The following is a 19,519-nucleotide window of genomic DNA, read 5'->3' on the forward strand; positions in this document are numbered from 1 at the left end:
TTAACATTATTATTATTATTTATTAAACTTCTGATCCACCTGATAAGACAAAAGTTCTCTGGACAGATTACAAGTCTTCACCCTTCCCCATAAAAACATGAATAAATGACTCAACGGGGTTTTAATTTTATGACAAAGAAAGAAAATATATTCCTTTTCCATTTTTTTCCTCTACAACCCATAACCATACACCCCTTCCTTTCTCTCCTCCCCACTTGGATTGAACCAAATATTTTATTTGGCCAACTGCGATTAGACCCACAAGAAATTTCATTTTAACTAAAATGTCATCTTCCCAATTCAGCATCTTCACACTTGACTTACCCTATTTTTGGTTTCCTCAACCTTCTCCATTCCTAGACGGGGATCTGTATTTTTTTCTGTTGCATTGCTTTGCAAGTCCTAAATTTGCACAGTTGTAATAAGAAGTGCAGCACCCTAGACATGGGCAAGACGACAACAGGACATTACAGGTAGTCCTCGACTTACGACAGTTTGTTCAGTGACCATTCAAAGTTGCAATGGCACTGAAAAACGTGACTCATATGACCGTTTTTTCAGACTTGTGACCATTGCAGCATGAGCACGTGAGCAAAATTCAGACGCATGGCAACTGGTTCATACTTACGACGGTCGCAGTGCCCTGGGGTGGGTGGGTCACGTGATCCGCTTTTGCGACCTTCTGACACGCAAATTCAGTGGGGAAGCCAGATTTACATAACTATGTTACTTCGTTACTAACTTAACAATTTCAGTGGTTCACTTAACAATGATGCCAAGAAAGGTCGTAAAATGGCTCAAAACTCACTGAAGAAATTTCTCACTGAGCAACATAAATTTGGGGCTCAATTGCGGTCGTAAGTTGAGGACTAGCTGTAATCTTCTCAGACTCCTTGCGGTCATCTAGGTATATTTTGGATTTCAACAATCTAGTTATGGTACTTTCTGAAGGAATGGAATGCGAGGGGGAGATTGTCAAGACATTTGAGGCTCAAGGAGAAATGAAAATAATACCTTTCATTCGTTTTTCCAAGGATGGCAGAGTTACCCCAGAATGACAGGTAGGCCAATGGGAAGTTAAATCCTGAATGCCGAAAGACATCATCAAATGAAGATTCTTGCCAAGTTTAATCGAAACCTGAATAGTATCCGGGCTGCACGAAATTACATTTGTCTTCCAGAAAGAGAACGCATAATTCTCCCTTTTTGGTACAGCAAGAATTGAGTTATTCTATGGATGGATGAGAATATTTGCAGCTCAGGGTTGGACTGTGGGGTCCTTGATGGTTTTTGAGCTTGGCTGGTTTTTTTTTACAGACGTTTCATGGCCCAACTAGGTAATATCATCAATGCTAGAAAGGAGTAGGGTTCGCAGAGAGGAGGAGGAGAACTGTGGGGCTCTTGGTGCTCCCTGAGCTTGGTTGTTTTCTTGCAGATGTTTCATGACCCAACTAGGTAACATCATCAGTGCTAGAAGGGAGTAGAGTTTGCAGAGAGGAGGAGGAGCCGCCTCTGGTGGCTCAGACTGCTAAGACAGTCTGTTATTAACACAGCTGCTTGCAATTACCGCAGGTTCAAGTCCCACCAGGCCCAAGGTTGACTCAGCCTTCCATCCTTTATAAGGTAGGTAAAATGAGGACCCAGATTGCTGAGGGCAATAAGTTGACTTTGTATATAATATACAAATGGATGAAGACTATTGCTTAACATAGTGTAAGCCGCCCTGAGTCTTCGGAGAAGGGCGGGATATAAATGCAAATTTAAAAAAAAAAGGAGGAGGACTGTGTGGTCCTTAGTGCTCTCTGAAGTAGGTGATTTACTAGCAGACTTTTCATTACCCAACTAGGTAACTTTATCAGTGCAAAAAGAGAGTGGGGTTTGCATTCTGTTTATGTACAGATGGCTTGTCCTGTCAGTGTTGGTGCGAGCGTTATATTGTTAGATTGTTTGTCTGAGTTGGTGGTTCCTTGACTGGGATATTGTTTACTTCTTGATTGTTGGTCTAGTAGTAATCTTTGTGTTTATCTCTGTTTATCTGAGAATTGATCACTGGTAAGGATTTGTTTTGATCTTTTTGTTTCCTTTCTATCTTTTTAATCTTTTGAATGGTGTGTAGATGCTATTTATCTCTATGTGCCTGTGGATCAACAGACAAGGTAACAGAGAACAACAGCTTAGTCAAGGAACCACTAAGAAGAAAACAACAACCAACACTGACAAGGCAAGCCACCTGTATATAAACAGAGATTAACCCACCTTCCATCCTGACACTGATGGATGTTCCCAAGTTGGGTTGTGAAACATCTGCAAGAAAATAATCAAACTCAAGAGAGCACCACGGTTGAACCCAGAGCTACAAATATTCTCTTCTAAATTTGAACTTACCAGATGTTGTTGGGTGAAATTCTAACTCTATTGTGCATGGATGGATTTTTGTGGGTTAAATTACCTGGATGAGAAAGACACAAATTACCTGGATGAGAAAGAGGGAGGGACAAAGAAATGAATCTCTCCCCAACAGGTAGCCTTCCAGGTGTGTTGGAACTACAAGCCCCAGAATTCCACACAACTGAAGCCATCTTTAAAAGCCTTTGAGGTGCAAAACTGGAAAATATAAGGCGAATCCACAGCCTTTCTATCTTTCCCAAAGCCTAGAGCCAAGGAACCAGCCCAGGCTTTTAATCAAACCTACGTGCAGAGGTGGGATTCAGTCAGTTCAGGCAAACGGATTGTTAAATTATTTGAATCCCACCACTGCCTATGTGGCTAGTTCATTTCTTGGATAGCAGCCTCCTCCGAAAATCAGAGAGGGAAATATCCCTGCATTTCTATAAATATATCCCTGTATTAATTCGATTTATTCCCTTTAGGAAAACAAAGCTCATTTCAAATAATAGCTTACGGTATTTTAAAACTTAAGGCTGCTTGTGCTGTAGCCAAGGGACGGATTTGAAAAGTCAGGTTGGTAGTCCTCATCGTGTGAAACCCAGCTTTTTACACGCAGAGGTATTCCTCGACTTACAACAATTCGTTTAGTGAAGGGGTCTGAAGAACTTGGCTCTTTTAAGACTTATGGACTTCAACTCTGGGAGTTGAAGTCCACAAGTCTTAAAAGAGCTAAGTTTGCAGACTCCTGGTTTAGTGACCGTTCAAAGTTACAAGTGACTTATGACCGTTTTCACCCTTATGACCGTTGTAGCCTCCTTTCGGTCACGTGATCAAAATACAAAGGATTGGCAACTGGCATGTACTTATGACGGTTGCAGTGTCCAGGGGTTCCGATCCTTTTTTATGACCTTCTGACAAGCAAAATCAACAGGGAAGCCAGATTCACTTAACAGCCGTGTGACTGAGTTAACAACTGCAGTGTTTCACTTAACCACAGTGGCAAGAACGGTCGTAAAAAGGGGCAAAGCTCATTTAACTGTCTCGCCCAGCAAGGGAAATTTGGGGCTCAATTGTGGTCATAAGTCGAGGACTAGCTGTGTTGCATGTGTCACACGTGTAAAAAAAACGAGGTGTTTTTTGATCATGTATGTGTGACCTCCCTTCCTGATTTCTTTTGTAACCTCTCCCTCCCTGCAGACAGCTTTGGTTGGAGCAATATTAGATGCCTTCCCAATTTAAAAGCAATACGGTTCATCCGAGTTAAGCTGACATTCTTATACATTTTTCCAAAGTTTCTTTTCCAAAGTTTCTTTTCGCTGCTCTTTAAAACCCGTTTGGGGGCAAATTCTCGGCAGCTTCTAATAAAATCCCTCCTCTTTTTCACACCTCATGATGTTAAACCATCCAGAAACCCTAGAAGGCGAAATGATCGATAAATCACTATTTTGACGTTATACCCCGCATCTTGGAAAAAAACGGAAGACAACCGTTTGAGTGCAAATACACACACAATTCAGAAACAGCGGTTCACAGCGTCCAAATGAGGCCTTTTGCTGCTGGGTGCAAATCTGGTGACCATACAGGTAGTCCTCGACTTACAACAATTCCCTCAGTGACCGTTCAAAGTTATAACAGCGCTGAAAAAAGTGGCTTAGGACCATTTTTCTCACATTTATAACCACAGCATTCCCACAGTCTCGTGATAAAAGTTTGGATGCTTGGCAACTGGCATCTACTTATGACAGTAGCAGTTTCCCTTTTGCGACCTTCTGACAAGCAATAGCGAAGCTGGATTCATTTAACAACCGCTATTAGCTAATGGCAGTGATTCGCTTAACAACCGAGCCGAGACATGTCGTAAATGGGGCCAAAACTCACTTAACACTAAACTGTCTCGTTCAGTGACATAAATTTCGGGCTCAATTGTGGTCGTAAGTAGAGGACTACCGATATTCGTCTTTTAGCAGCTGTTTAATTGCACGCCCGTCATTCAATTTTGCTTCGAAGAATTGATGGGCAAACCGTGTTCCATTTTCCCTGTCGACCTTATGAACTGATTAGAATTATTTGGGGTTAGGATGATCAGAATAAGGCAAGGTGACTCTTGTGATCAGTACACACGTCCACGGAGGCAGCTTAGGAGACCCAGACAAAGTAAGCCACTTCATCCAGATCCACGGGGTAGTCCGTGATCAAGGTGGGAGTCTTCTCAAACAGCTCTCCTTTGTAACTCCGCCATTTGCCCGCCGGGATGTAGATGTCCCGTTCCTGTTTCCCCAGCTCCAAAACGGGGGCCACCATCAAGGTGTCTCCGATGAGAAACTGGGAATCGATCTTGTGAGCAGACTCGTCCCCGGGAGAGATCCACCAGATCGGCCGTATGATGGGATCCCCGGTGTTGGTGATCTCCCCGGCCAGTTCCAGCAAGAGAGGGGCCACCAAGGACTCGTGAAGTTTGGTGAACTTCAGGGCGATTTCGATGACCTCCTTATCGTAGAGCCAAGGCGGGATGGAGAACTGCATGGACGGCATGAAGGCGGACAACTCCAGCCAACGGATGTAGAGTTCCCGGTCGGGGATTTCCAGAGCCCCGTCAGTTTTGTTTGGGAAGAAATTCCCTCCAATCATGTCGGCCGATATGAACGGGTACCCCAACATACTGATTGTCAAGACGGTGGGGATCAAAGACTTCAGGCCAAGTTCGTAGCCCCACACGGAATCCCGGTCAATGATCCTGAAAAAACACGAGATGTTCTGCGATTGATAGCCCACCCTGACTTCCGCTAGTTCGTAAAACGGAATGGCCATTTCTGTGTAGCGCCTGGACCAGACACTGGGATCCGACAAAGGTCGGAAGGTGCTAAACTGTTTTGGAAGGTAGCTGGTCTCTCCGGCATCAAATTTGAAGGAGGAGATGCCGTATTTATTGCGGAGTTGTCTCAGCTGGCTCTGGAACCAATCTCGGGCTGCAGGGTTGGTGAAATCCAAGATGGCGCCGATACCGTTCCACCACTCCACCATGGCGGGCAGCCGCCCGGTGGGTTCCTTGATGAACAGCTGTTTCTCTATCCCCACCCCAAAATTCGAGGAATTATAATTGATGAATGGGTGAGTCCAGAGGGTGATCTGAAAGCCGTCCTCTCGGAGTTTCTTGAAGGTTTCAGTCATGTTGGGGAACTTGGCTGCGTCAAAGTCGAAGTCGCCGTACGCCTGGGTGTAGGTATCGTCAATCTCGATATGGCTACAGTTGAACTTGTACTTCTTGATGTTTTTGGCAAACCGCAGGAGTTTCTCCTGGTCAATGTCGTTTTTGTACAAGGCCCAGGTGGACCAGATGGGGTACCTGAAGGCGTTTCTTGAAGGTATCTTGGACGGCTTGTAGAAATACTTCCGCACCATGTATTTGTGGATGGAGGTGACGTCGGAACCTATGCAGACCCGGTAACTCAGTTCAGGAAAAGGCTGCTGACCCAATGGAGGTTTGTAAGGTGAGTCTTTATACCTGGCTTGGAAGACGAGGGAGGGCTCCGAGGCGTTGAACCCAAGGTGGAAGGGCACCGAATCATTGATCTTGATGGCCGCAGCTTTGGAAGACAACCAGTACCTCTCTAAGATGCCTCCAAAACTGTTCCTAAAAGAATAGACATCGCTGGTCACAAAAGGCATGGGTTCCTGGTATCCGGGCAGCTTGATCGGCCAATGCTGGACACTCATCTCACAGCCACCATACCAGAGGGCATCTCCCCAGAACATTTTATGATCCACCACCGTTTCCGCCACAAACTCTTCCCAGCGCACCCGGTAGCAGATCACGGTGTCCTTGGGGTTGACAATCTTGATGAAGAAGTTGACTTTCCCTCTGTCGGTCCGCGTGCAGGTTAAATTGGCCCCTTCCCTGGAGCAGGACTCCAGGTCCAGGAGCCCCGACTGGAAGGCCACCTTGAAAACCAGCTCGCCATTCTGGTTCTTGATGGTGAAGCCGTCCTGCCGCAAATCCAGCTCCACTGTCTTGAGCCTCTCTGCCTTCCGAAGGGACGCCACGTAGTAGCACCACGCCACCACGGCGGCAATGAACAAAATGAGGCCCACCACGATGGCCCCGATCATAGGCTTCAGTTCCTTGACTGGCTTCTGCTTCACCGGAGTGAAGTTCTCTGGTAGAAAGGTATACATCGTCCCCTCTTATGTCGGATTCCTTCCCAAGGCAAGGCCAGTCTCTGAGTTTCGGTGCCAAGATGGAAACATAGATGCTGAGTGATGACCTTCACCTGCTTCTTCAGGAGTGGCCGGCCAGCTCATTCACCTCCTTCGACCGAGGCATTTGTCCTACCTGAAGAAGGACACAGAACTGATCGCCATCATCTGCCAAAAAAAAGAAAGGAAGACAACACGCTGAAGAAGGTTGAAGAAAGATCATCCAGATATTCTCTTAATAGCCCACATCATCTAAGACATCAAGAAGCAGAGTGGTGCAGTGGCCTAGAGGTGGAGCTGTCGCCTCACAATCAGGAGGCTGTGAGTTCCATCCCAGGTAGAGGCACGTATTTCTCTCTCTGGGCATACTGAGAATATAGCTGCTGAACAAAACTCTGCATTGGTGACAGGAAGGGCATCCGGCCATTAAAACCAGGGGTGAAATCCAGCAGGTTCTGGAGAACCGGTAGCAGAAATTTTGAGCAGTTTGGAGAACCAGCAAATACCACCTCTGGCTGGCCCCAGAGTGTGGAGGGAATGGAGATTTTGCAGTATCTTTCCCCTGCCACGCCCACCAAGCCACACCACGCCCACCAAGCCACGCCCACAGAACCGGTAGTAAAAATAATTTGGATTTCACCACTGATTAAAACACTCTGCAAGCTCCATTCAGTTGCCCAGACTCCACTCCGCAAGGGATTATGGGGTCGTTAAATAAAGATGATGATCTAAGACAGTGGTAGTCAACCTGGTCCCTACCGCCCACTAGTGGGCATTCCAGCTTTCATGGTGGGCGGTTGAGGTTTTGTCCGATACTGAAGAACTTTCCTTTTTTTAATTTAATTGACTTTTTAAAAAAAATTCATAGCATTATTTAAAAACATTTTCATTAGGTTTTCATAAAATTCCCCGTGACAATTAAAATTTCTGAAAATATACTATTTGTATCACCCGTGCATAAGTTTAGTTCACGTTACGTAAGTGAAACTAAATGGCGCTATAGTGCGACCGCAAACAAAAGAGCCTCATCCCCGAATACCTCGCACATCTCCCCCCACACCACCCAGCTGTAATAGACAAGCAGAGCTGGTAGCCGGCGCCCCCCCAAACCCAATCCACGATGCGCGAGAGACATGCGCAGACGATGATACACGGCGCATTACTGTGGAGCCGGTGGGTGGTTAGAAAATTTTACTACTAACAGAGATACAAAAAATGGGCGGTAGGTATAAAAAGGTTGAGTACCCATGATCTAAGACATCAAGAAACAGTGACATATAACGGTTGAAGCAATGTTTGATAAAACTGGGAGGACCTAAAAGTGGCCTTCTTTCTTAACTACCTTCTTTCTTAACGCAAAACCACCCTCCTTGGGGTTAATTGTAAAGGTGGAAAATTGAAGGCAAGGAGAACTATGTGTGTCTCCATAATCTTTTGGAGGAAAACTGGATATAAACCAGCGAGAACAATTAACTGGTGGAACAACTTGCCTCCAGAAGTTATGGGTGCTCCGACACTGGTGGTTTTTAAGAAGAGACTGGGCAACTGTTTGTGTTCTGTCTCCTTCCCCACTTCAGACCCACCAGCTGGCCTTCATCCAGTGGATTCACGGCTCTTATCAGTCCTGGCAGAGAAATCGCAGCTGCCTGCCAAAGTTCAAACAAATGACTCACGTAGCAAGACTTTCAGCTCTTTTTGAAACGGTTCAGCTAAACTTTTGCTTCCCGTGGAGTGAGAGCAGTCCCAAAGCTCCTTATATATCCTGTTCCTTTTGATGACGCCGCCTCTCTAATCTTCTGAAGCGCCAAATAATCAAGCCAAACTTGATTATTATTATCAGCTGGGTCTGAAGGCGTAGCCTGGGGAAGGGAGGAATCAGGGGATGACGGCCTCATTACGTCCTCCGACTGGTCTGGTTCTGGCTCCTGGAGCCGAGCCAAACAAATCGGTGTCCCGAGGTAAGCCTTACCAGCCCTTCCCCCTCACATTCGGAGTCACTTTTGGGCATGGGGCCAGGTTCAGGGGCTGGAGTCACAACAGTTTGTCTGAAATGGGGCAGTGATGGCTATAACCTTTTGGCACCCATAATTTAATGCGCCCCACCCCCTGCGCATGTGTGCGTGACCCCTCCCCCCATGCTCCCCACACTTTTGGCACGTGGTGGTCCGGTGGGCCCACTAGGCCCGTTTTTCGCTCTCCCAAGGCTCCAGATGCTTTCTTGGAGCCTGGGGAGGGTGAAAATGCCCTCCCCCCCCACAGAGGCGGTTTTCTGACTTCCGGTGGGCCCCAAAGGCCCGAAAATCAGCTGGTTGCCATGCACCTTTGTGCTGGAATTGAGCTAGGGCAACGCTCGCGTGTCCACACGCGTGCCATGGGCTCTGTCTCATCACGGGTATAGGGTTTCCTGTTTGAGCAGGGAGTTGGACGAGAACAAGGGTCCCCAACCTATGGGACATGACCCACGAGTGGGGCCTGAGGGGTTTGTTTAGTTTAGTTTATTGTCATTGCCAATAATGACAATAAACTAGGGGCCGCAGTGTGGCTCAGGCTGTAAGAAGCCTGTTATTAGAACACAGCAGCCTGCAATTACTGCAGGTTCAAGCCCGGCCCAAGGTTGACTCAGCCTTCCATCCTTTATAAGGGCAGGTAAAATGAGGACCCAGATTGTTGGGGGGGCAATAAGTTGACTTTGTAAATATACAAATAGAATGAGACTATTGCCTTATGCACTGTAAGCCGCCCTGAGTCTTCGGAGAAGGGCGGGATATAAATGTAAACAAAAAATAAAAATAAAAAAATAAAAAAATTGCAACTCGTACAATGAAATTAAATGCCATCTTCAGTGTACATTATATAAAAATAAAACACAAACACACCTCCTTCAGATTCTAATCTATACAATTAAACTGAAAACCCCCGATATTGCATTAATATTGCACTATACCAGGGGTCTGCAAACTTGGCTCTTTTAAGACTTGTGGACTTCAACTCCCAGAGTTCTTCAGCCAGCTTTGATGGGATTTGAAGTCCACAAGTCTTAAAAGAGCCAAGTTTGCAGACCCCTGAGCTAGACATACCTAGTTCCTGCAATTCTTCATTGTACGATTTAGCCTCCAGTTCCTTTATCAGCTTTGTAGCTTTTTCTTTCTTAAAAATTTCCAGTGTTGGAGCATTCACAACTTCTGCAGGCAAGTCGTTTCCTTCCTTCCTTCCTTCCTTCCTTCCTTCCTTCCTTCCTTCCTTCCTTCCTTCCTTCCTTCCTTCCTTCCTTCCTTCCTTCCTTCCTTCCTTCCTTCCAATTCTGTTTTTCTGTTAAATCTACCTTGTGAAACAAGTTAACCCGGTTAAGTTAAAAATTAGCATTTGCTTTCTTGCCACTGTTCACTGAATCACTGCCGTTGTTAAGTGAGTCACCGGGTTGTTAAGTGAATCTGGCTTCCTCATTGACTTTGCTCGTCAGAAGGTCGCAAAAGGGGATCACGTGACCCTCCCCCAGGACACCTAACAACTGTCTTGGTTAGCAACAGATATTTTGTGCTTAATTGCGGTCGTAAGTCGAGGTTACCCTAATTCTGTAAAATACGATTGTCAAAATATAGTATTTGGTGGTGAAATAGTGGTGAAATCCACATTTTTTCACTACCGGTTCTGTGGGCGTGGCTTGGTGGGCGTGGCAGGGGAAGGATACCGCAAAATCCCTGTTAAGGGTAATCTGGGTTCACAACCAAGGTTGTGGACTGTTGAGCAGAGTACCCTACGCATGAAAAGGACTGAGACCGGTTGTATACAATAACAGTCACTTGCAGACAAACTGGGGTTTGATATTCCTTTACTTTTAGGGAAAAGGCAAAGTCGTAGTCCAAAAACAATCCAGATCATACACATATAAAGTCAGTCAGGGATATTACAAAGTCTTCTTACCAAACATAGACTTGAACAACAAACAAGGTCTTCTTTCAGTTCGGCAAAAAACACAGTTCAATTCACAACAGTCAGTATTTTGAGGAATCAGTAACTAGCCATGATCAAGCAACGATCATAAAGCTCAAATATACAGTTGCAGCATGTCATCAGGTTACAATGCTGTAGCGTCCCTGTAGATTCCCCACAAGCCATAATTTAGGAGTCCTTTTATACATTGGCTACAGAGCTCAACCAATCAGGAAGCTTGCATGATGCAGCACAGCCTTAAAGCAATATCATGCCTTTATACAAACATGCATAGTTAATTTATATATTGCCTGACCAACTAGTTAGGCAAATAACAATTTCCTGACAATCCCCATTCCCTTCCCACTCCAGGAGAAGGATATTGCAAAATCCCCATTCCCACCCCACTCTGGGGCCAGCCAGAGGTGGTATTTGCCACTTCCCCAAACTACACAAAATTTTCGCTACCGGTGCTCCAGAACCTGCTGGGTTTCACCCCTGATGTACAGGAAGGCTCAGTTTTCTAAATAATACCAACGAGAATTGTTTGCCCAAACTTCAGGGTCCAGGATCTTTCAGCTAAAGCAGGGGTGTCAAACTCAAGGCCCGTGGGCCGGATCTGGCTTTCGGGGTGCTTAAATCTGCCCCACGGGCTCAGCCTGAAAATAGCGAAGGACCAGCACACGGTGCCTTTGGCAACCAAAATGAGGCACTGGGGGAGGGGCACAGCTCCTGCACAGCCCATTTTTGGCATCTGGCAGCACTTTGCCAGCCAAAACAGAGCACAGGGTGGAGGGGCGGGGTGTGTACATCCCCTGCATGGTCCATTTTGGATGGCAAAGTGTTGTAGGAAGTCTTCCAAGCTGAAAATGGGCTGTGCAGGAGCCTTGTGCATGCCCCCCCCATGCTCTGTTTTGGGCGGCAAAGTGCTGCAGGCCATCCAGGCTAAAAACGGGGCATGGGGTCCCCGCATGTGGCCACCTGTACCCCGTTTGAGCTGGCAGGATGCTACAGGAGGCGTCTATCCTGTCTCTCCCAAGTCCCCACCACCCCCAGATGGCCCACGGAGGAGAACTACAATGCTGATCCGGCCCTCAAAGAACTCCACTTTGACACCCCTGAGCTACAGCTCTGAACGGTGATCTCAGCGTCTTCATTTTAGGCTCATTAAAAAAAAAAAAAAAACACGGCCAAGTCACTAGGGACCAGAAACTTGCCGATCACATTCCTTCTACAACTGGAAGAATGTCCGACCCCAGCAAGCCTGAAATTTCTGCTGGACGTGGGGGGGGAACCCTCCCTGCGGGACGTCACAGCCAAATGCCACCAGTCCGAGAGCTCCGCTGTCTTTGCGACACAACACGGAGGCTCCTCCCGGGCTCAACGTGGCTTCGTGCACTCTCGCAGCTGTTGCTCCGAACAGCAGCGACGGGCAGCTGCCAAGTTGAGGGTGCTAATTCCATCCCGCTAAGGCTGAATATTTAACTTTTCCACTTGGCTGGTGTCCCTCCTTTGGCCAGACACCAAGCGGAGCACAAAAATGGATTCTTGAATCATCAAATACTTGAAATGTGCCAACACTTTGGATGCCTTCACCCGACACCCTTAACCAGCTCTGGAGAAAACTTGTTAAAAGTTTGCATTCCTTCCACTCGGCCCGTTTAGTCACCGTGGGAAGAATTTATAAACTTATAGGACCGTGTGAGAAACATTGCACGGGTAGTCCTCGAGTTACGACCACGATGGAGCCCCCCCAAAAAATTCATGCCGCTAAGCAAGCTTGTCCTGTTTTACAACTTTTCTCACCAATTAGTTAAACACGGTTGTTAAATGGAGTCTGGTTTCTTCACTGACTTCGCTTGTCCGAAGGTCGCAAAAGGGGATCGATCGCCGGACCCCCGGGACACTGCAACCGTCGTAAATGTGAGTTATTGTCAAGCAGTCGAATGTAAATCACAGGATCGTGGGGACGCTGCAACGGTCGTTAAGTGTGAAAAACGGTCATAAGTCACTTTTTTTTAGTGCTGTTGTAACTTTGAATGGTTACTAAGTGGATTGTTATAAGTCGAGCACTCCCTTTTTAGGAAATCATAGGTTAACTAGCCCAGGTCTCCCAACAAAATTAGTGATTAGCAGCCTCTGAAATCCTTTAAATTTAAAGCAAACGTAATTAAATACTTACTTCAAATTGTAGCCACACACCAGCAAACACACACAAACTTAATTAACACAACGTAAACATAAAAAGAAAACAGAATAACAGAGTTGAAAGGGACCAATCTTTTCTTAAAAACTTTTTTAAAAAAACTCATAAAAAAAAACAGCCAAGTCACTAGGGACCAGAAACTTGCCAATCATATTCCTTCTACAACTGGAAGAATGTCTGACCCCAGCGAGCCTGAAATTTCTGCTGGACGTGGCTGTGTAATCTCTTTTTAAAAACTTCCAGTGTTGGAGCATTCACAACTTCTGGAGGCAAGTTGTTCCACTGGTTAATTGTTCTCACTGTCAGGAAATTTCTCCCTAATTCCAGGTTGCTTCTCTCCTTGATTAGTTTCCACCCATTGCTTCTTGTTCTACCCTCAGGTGCTTTGGAGAGTAGCTTGACTCCCTCTTCTTTGTGGCAACCCCTGAGATATTGGAAAACTGCTATCATGTCTCCCCTAGTTCTTCTTTTCATTAAACTAGACATGCCCAGTTCTTGCAACCGTTCTTTATATGTTTTATCCTCCAGTCCCCTCATCATCTTTGTTGCTCTTCTCAACATAACATAACATAACATAACATAACATAACATAACATAACATAACATAACATAACATAACATAACATAACATAACATAACATAACATAACATAACATAACATAACATAACATAACATAACATAACATAACATAACATAACAGAATAGAATAGAACAGAACAGAACAGAATTGAATTCTCTGCACTCTTTCTAGAGTCTCATCTTTTTTACATCGTGGTGACCAAAACTGGATGCTGAATTCCAAGTGTGGTCTTACTAAGGCTTTGTAAAGTGGTAGTTGAATATCACATGATCATATAATCACATTGACCAGGGAAGACAGGATAGCAGCCTCCAATATTGGAGGGGCTGCCATAGAGAGGAGGGGGTCAAGCTATTCTCCAAAGCACCCAAAGGCCAGACAAGGAATAATGGATGGAAGAGATTCAACCTGGAAATTAGGAGACATTTTCTGACAGTGAGAACAACCAACCCATGGAACAGAAGTTGTCTTCAGAAGTTGTGGGAGCTTCATCACTGGAGGCTTTCAAGAAGAGGCTGGGCTGCCATCTGTCAGAAATGGTGTAGGGTCTCTTGCTTGGATGGGCGGGGGGGTTGGACTAGATGACCGACAAGGTCCCTTCCAGCTCTGTGAATCTAATCTGATTCTCTCCCTCTGTTGATGCAGCCCAGGATTGGCATTGGCTTTTTTGACTGCCGCAGCACACGGCTGGCTCATATTTAAATGGTTGTCCACTAGGACTCTAAGATCTCTCTCACAGTTATAAAGCTATGAATGCAAAGCTCACAGTTCAAAGGAAAAGACCCAATCCACATCACTTGATTTAATCAACCCTTTGTCTGGGTCAACACATACACACACATACATCCCTAAACCAGCCCACACACACACACACTCCTCAAGAGCACATCAGGGGCCACTCCCCATATAAAATCAGTCCTTTTTCACCCCATTTTCTTGGTAGCTACCCCCATACCGAAACCTTTTTGCTTTTCAGAATAAATAAATTTCCTTTCCCCACAGCTGTCTGGATTTCATTTTGATTTATTCTTCCCCAACCCTGATTTGAGTTGGAACTCCAAATTATTCTTCTATCATCATCATGGCTCGAATCTAGGTGATGCACAAACTCAGTTTGTTTGCAGGTAATCCTTGACTTACAACCATTTGCTTAGCGACCGCAGTTACGTCAAGACTGAAAAAAAGTACCTAACAACATGTCCTCACACTTACAACTGGTCAGGTTCACATGCTCGGAATTTGGGCATTTGGAAACTGGCATGTACTTATGACAGTTGCGCTGTCCCTGGGTCATGTGATCACCATTTGTGACCTTCCCAATCGGCTTCCAACAAGCAAAGTCAATGAGGGAAGCCTGGTTCACTTAACGACCATGTGATTCACTTAACAACCCTGGAAGAAAAGGTCGTAAAATTGGGCGCATTTAATCCCTGACCTGCTTAGCAACAGAACATTTTATTGTGTTTTATCATCTTGTAAATCACCAAAATAGGTGGCAAACGAATTAAATTAATGCAATAATGATAATGATAATTATTTCAGGTATTTCAGGTTTAAAAAAAAAGATGCTGAGACTCTAGAAAGAGTGCAGAGAAGAGCAACAAAGATGATTAGGGGACTGGAGGCTAAAACATATGAAGAACGGTTGCAGGAACTGGGTATGTCTAGTTTAACAAAAAGAAGGACTAGGGGAGACATGATAGCAGTTTTCCAATATCTCAGGGGCTGCCACAAAGAAGAGGGAGTCGGGCTGTTCTCCAAAGCACCTGAGGGTAGAACAAGAAGCAATGGGTGGAAACGGATCAAAGAAAGAAGCAACTTAGAACTAAGGAGAAATTTCCTGACAGTTAGAACAATTAATAAGTGGAATGACTTGCCTGCAGAAGTTGTGAATGCTCCAACACTGGAAATTTTAAAGAAGATGTTGGATAACCATCTGTCTGAGATGGTGTAGGGTTTCCTGCCTGGGCAGGGGGTTGGACTAGAAGGCCTCCAAGGTCCCTTCCAACTCTGTTGTTATATTATATTACTTAGCCTACATTATAGATCAGTGTTCCCAATCTCATTTTAAGATGGGTGGACTTTGCTGGCTGGAGAATCCTGGGAGTTGAAGTCCACCCTTCTTACGACTTTGGAGAATTCTGGGAATTGAAATCCACCCGTCTTAAATAAAACATGCTGGCTGGGGGATTCTGGGAATTGAAGTCCATTCTCCTTAAAGTTGCTGCAATTTTGAAAAACTGCTTTAGGTTAAATCCAATAGATGAAGACAAACACGTAATAATTTTTCACAAGTCCGGCCAATATGGACTAAATATAGCAGCTTAATTTTGCAACTTTTGGGCTGCTTCCAAGGAATTAGGATAGCATTAGAAGAGATCAGCCAGCACAAAAGGAGAGATTTTGCCAACTAAATGCTTGGAAGCCAAGTGCTATTAACCCAGGGCTGGACTGATGGTGAAGAAGAGCACTGGGTGATTTATTCCAAAGGTGTCACCTCTGAAAAACTGCAATTAATTGTCATCTCATCAATTGATAGAATAATAGAATAGGAGACTTAGAAGGGACCTCAGAGGTCTTCTAGTCCAACCCCCTGCTCAGGTAGGAGACCCTGTATAGAAATAGAAATAACAGAAATACAAATAGAAAAGAATAGGAAAGAAGAATGGAATAGAAATAGAAACAGAAATAGAAATAGAAGATGGAATGGAATGGAATGGAATGGAATAAGGAATAGAATAGAATAGAATAGAATAGAATAGAATAGAATAGAATAGAACAGAAGAGGAGTATGAATAGGAATAGGAATAGAATAACAGAACAGAACGGAACAGAACAGAACAGAAGCTGGAAGGGGCCTTGGAGGTCTTCTAGTCCAGCCCCCTGCTCAAGCAGGAGCCCCTATGCCATTTCAGATAAATGGCTATCCAGAGAAGTGTCTGTCTAGTTTCTTTTTAAAAATCTCCAGTGATGGAGCACCCACATTTTCTGAAGGCAGGCATCCCCAGGGTCACATGATCAAAATTCAAGCGCTTGGCGAGTGACTCATACTTACGACCGTTGCCGCGTCCCGGGGGGGGGGTGTCACGTGATCCCCTTTTGCAACCTCCTGACAAGCAAAATCAATGGGGAAGCCGGATTCACTGAACGGCCGTGTTGCTAGTTTAACAACTGCGTCGCTTCAGTGTAGCAACTGTAGGTCGTACAATGGAGCAAAACTCCCTTAACGAATGTCTCACTTAAAAACAGCTCCATTGTGGTCGTAAGTCGAGGACTAGCTACAGTTAAGATGCTATGCAGGAGCTCCTAAGACACTCAAAATGGGATTGCCGACAATCATGAAGTCAGAAGTGATTGAACAACTAATAACGGATTCTGTTGCTTTGAAAAATCCAGCTGCTTCTGTTTATTAGTCTCGTAATTTCTCTGGTCCCCAAGCCAAAAATTGAGAAATGCACTGCTGGTGTTATTAGTTTACCAAGCCTCCAGATTTGACATGAGGCCCTTTCCAAGTTCTTAATCACAAATTTTGGCAACAACCCCTGCCTGACTAATGCACAATGTCATTTTTTGTGGGGCTCATGAAAAGGCGGAAGAGCTTCAAATGGCCCCACTGCAGTTTGTCCTTGTGACTTTTTAAATATATAGAGAGATTTATTATGTTTTATCGAAGGAAATAAAGTACAACACAGTGGGAAAAAAATACAGAAAAAACATACATTCAACAGTAACAACAACAACAAAAAAAGGGATAAATTTGGTGTACGAAAAATTGGAGGGGGGGGATGACCCAAATATTAAATAAGTCCAACATTAAATATAGAAAAGAGCCACCTTGGCTCGATGCTGAAAAGAAAATAAAGGGGGAAAAAACGGAAAAATTTTCCTCCCCTTATGGGTCTGCAAATAATTATAAACTTTCTCATCCTTATTTAACAAGAAAAATAAAGTACATGAACAAATATTTCAGATGTGACAAACGAGTCCCTAACACAAGGAATGACACCAGACCCACACTCACAAGGTCCACACAGGATGTCACCACCGCACATCCACCCAGAAAGCAGACCCAAACCCACACTGATCAGGAAGCACGACCAAGGACCAGAAGCCAGACCGCAGCTGCAACATTAGCCATTTCAAACCCCTCCAATCCATTCATGCAGCAGACTGACACCCACTATGAAGATGTAGCACGACCACAAAGCCAAACAACAGCTATGCAGCTCACCAGCTCAAATCCCCCTGCAGCACAGACTAGACTGAGCACAACCAAGCCCCCACCAACACAGGACACCCCCCCAGCCAATCAGAGCACAGAAAAACCCCCATCCAATCAGAGCACAGCCAAGCTCCCACCCAATCAGTTCAAACCCCCACTAGCAGTTAAAAGGAAGAAACAGCTGCGATCACACATTGCTCCCAGAAGCACGAAGCTGAAGCCTGAAGATGACGAATGAGACTTCGTCGAAACGTCGCCAAGACACTTCCAATTTTACACAGGAGAAAACCCGAACAACCAAAGACCTAATATATATATTATATATATCATTATATATTATATATATTGACCAAAAAAACCAACAGCCAACACATTAGCGCAAATACAGGTAGTCCTCGGCTTATGACCTCAATTGTGCCCAAAATTTCCATTGCTAAGTGAGACATTTGCTAAGTGAGTTTTGCTCCATTTTACGACCTTCCTTGCCACCGTTCTTAAGGGAATCGCTGCAGTCGTTAAGTTAGTAACACGGTTGTTAAGTGAATCTGGCTTTCCCCATTGACTTTGCTTGTCAGACAAAAGGGGATCACATAACCCCAGGACACTGCGACCGTCATAAATACGAGTCAGTTGGCAAGCATCTGAATTTTGATCACGTGACCATGGAGATGCTGGAAAGGTTGTTAACTGTAAAAAATGGTCATAAATCACCTTTTTTTTCAATGATGTTGTAACTTTGAACGGTCACTAAATGAACTGTTGTACGTCTAGATCTGTATTACACTAATCTTCAAATCCCTCTGTTAACCATCTGTTCCTGTTTTTCACAGGTAGAAAGTCCATAAACGGTTTCCAGTCTCTTATAAAGCTGTCTAGTCCATTATCCCTAATCGAGGCGGTTAATTTCACCATCTCTGCTAATTCAGTCAATTTTAAAATCATAGTGAACCTTTCTTTGATCGTTTTTGAACATTTAGGATGAAGGGAAGAATTCCTTCGGGAAAATATTCACGGTTGCTGATGACAACACATTATTATAAACCAAATTGTTTATTAGAGAATAGGTTGTTTGTTTCTAGGTGGAGGGTAATGAATTGGTTGATGATTGATTCCATTACTTTGCATGACCTGAGCATAACTCATAAAATCATCTGCTACAATGTCCTTCCTGTCGAAGACTACTTCAGCTTCAACCACAAAAATACACGAGCACACAATAGATTCAAACTTAAGTGAACGGCTTCAATCTTGATTGCAGAAAATATGACTTCAGTAACAGAGTTGTTAATGCCTGGAATGCACTACCAGACTCTGTGGTCTCTTCCCAAAATCCCAAAAACTTTAACCTAAGACTATCCACTATTGACCTCACCCCATTCCTAAGAGGTCTGTAAGGGGCGGGCATAAGAGCACCAACGTGCCTACCGACCCTGTCCAAATGTTCCCTTTGGTTGTATTCGTTTTGTGTGGTTATTTCATGCTTATACTTATATATATTGTGTTTGACAATATAAATAAATAAATAAAATAAAATAAATAAAATTTAGCTCAGTGTTTCTCACAACTTTAGCAATTTTAAGATAGGTGGACTTCGACTCCCAGAATTCCCCAGCCAGCTGGAAGTTCCCAACTTACAACCAGAATCGTAACCCAGAATTACAGTCATTAAGTCGTGCTGGTCATTAAACGGGTCGCCATGGGACCGTGCGCGATTTCATGAATTGTTTTATAGTGGTCCTTAAGCAAATGCTGTGGTCATTAAATGAATCCAGTTTCCTGAATGGGTGTTTTTTTGCCAGAAATGGGATGCGCAACCAACTAGAAACACGGAGAAAGGGCGCCTTTTGTTCTGCAGGAAGCAGAATAAAAGCTACAAGGAAGGGCAGATGTTTACAGATGTTTACAGCTCCTCTGTAAACAACAAAATACCTTATTCCACCAGACTTGAAATCCTGGGATTAGAAAATTTAGAACTTAGCCGACTCCGACAAGACCTGT

The 19,519-nt window shown here is 44.5% G+C and overlaps 1 protein-coding gene across 3 annotated transcripts in view; it reads right to left on the reverse strand.

Moving 5' to 3' along the window:
- Positions 1-19,519, reverse strand: part of LOC131192634 (myogenesis-regulating glycosidase-like) — a 39,928-nt gene continuing 20,409 nt past the window's right edge. For all 3 annotated transcript variants that reach the window (XM_058171964.1, XM_058171963.1, XM_058171962.1), the window contains exon 2: positions 1-6,750. In XM_058171964.1, the coding sequence (XP_058027947.1) occupies positions 4,525-6,561 (2,037 nt within the window). In that variant the 5' untranslated portion in view covers positions 6,562-6,750 and the 3' untranslated portion in view covers positions 1-4,524. The remainder of the gene's footprint in view (positions 6,751-19,519) is intronic.

Source organism: Ahaetulla prasina, chromosome 2 (genome assembly GCF_028640845.1).
Source record: "Ahaetulla prasina isolate Xishuangbanna chromosome 2, ASM2864084v1, whole genome shotgun sequence".
Taxonomy (NCBI): domain Eukaryota; kingdom Metazoa; phylum Chordata; class Lepidosauria; order Squamata; family Colubridae; genus Ahaetulla; species Ahaetulla prasina.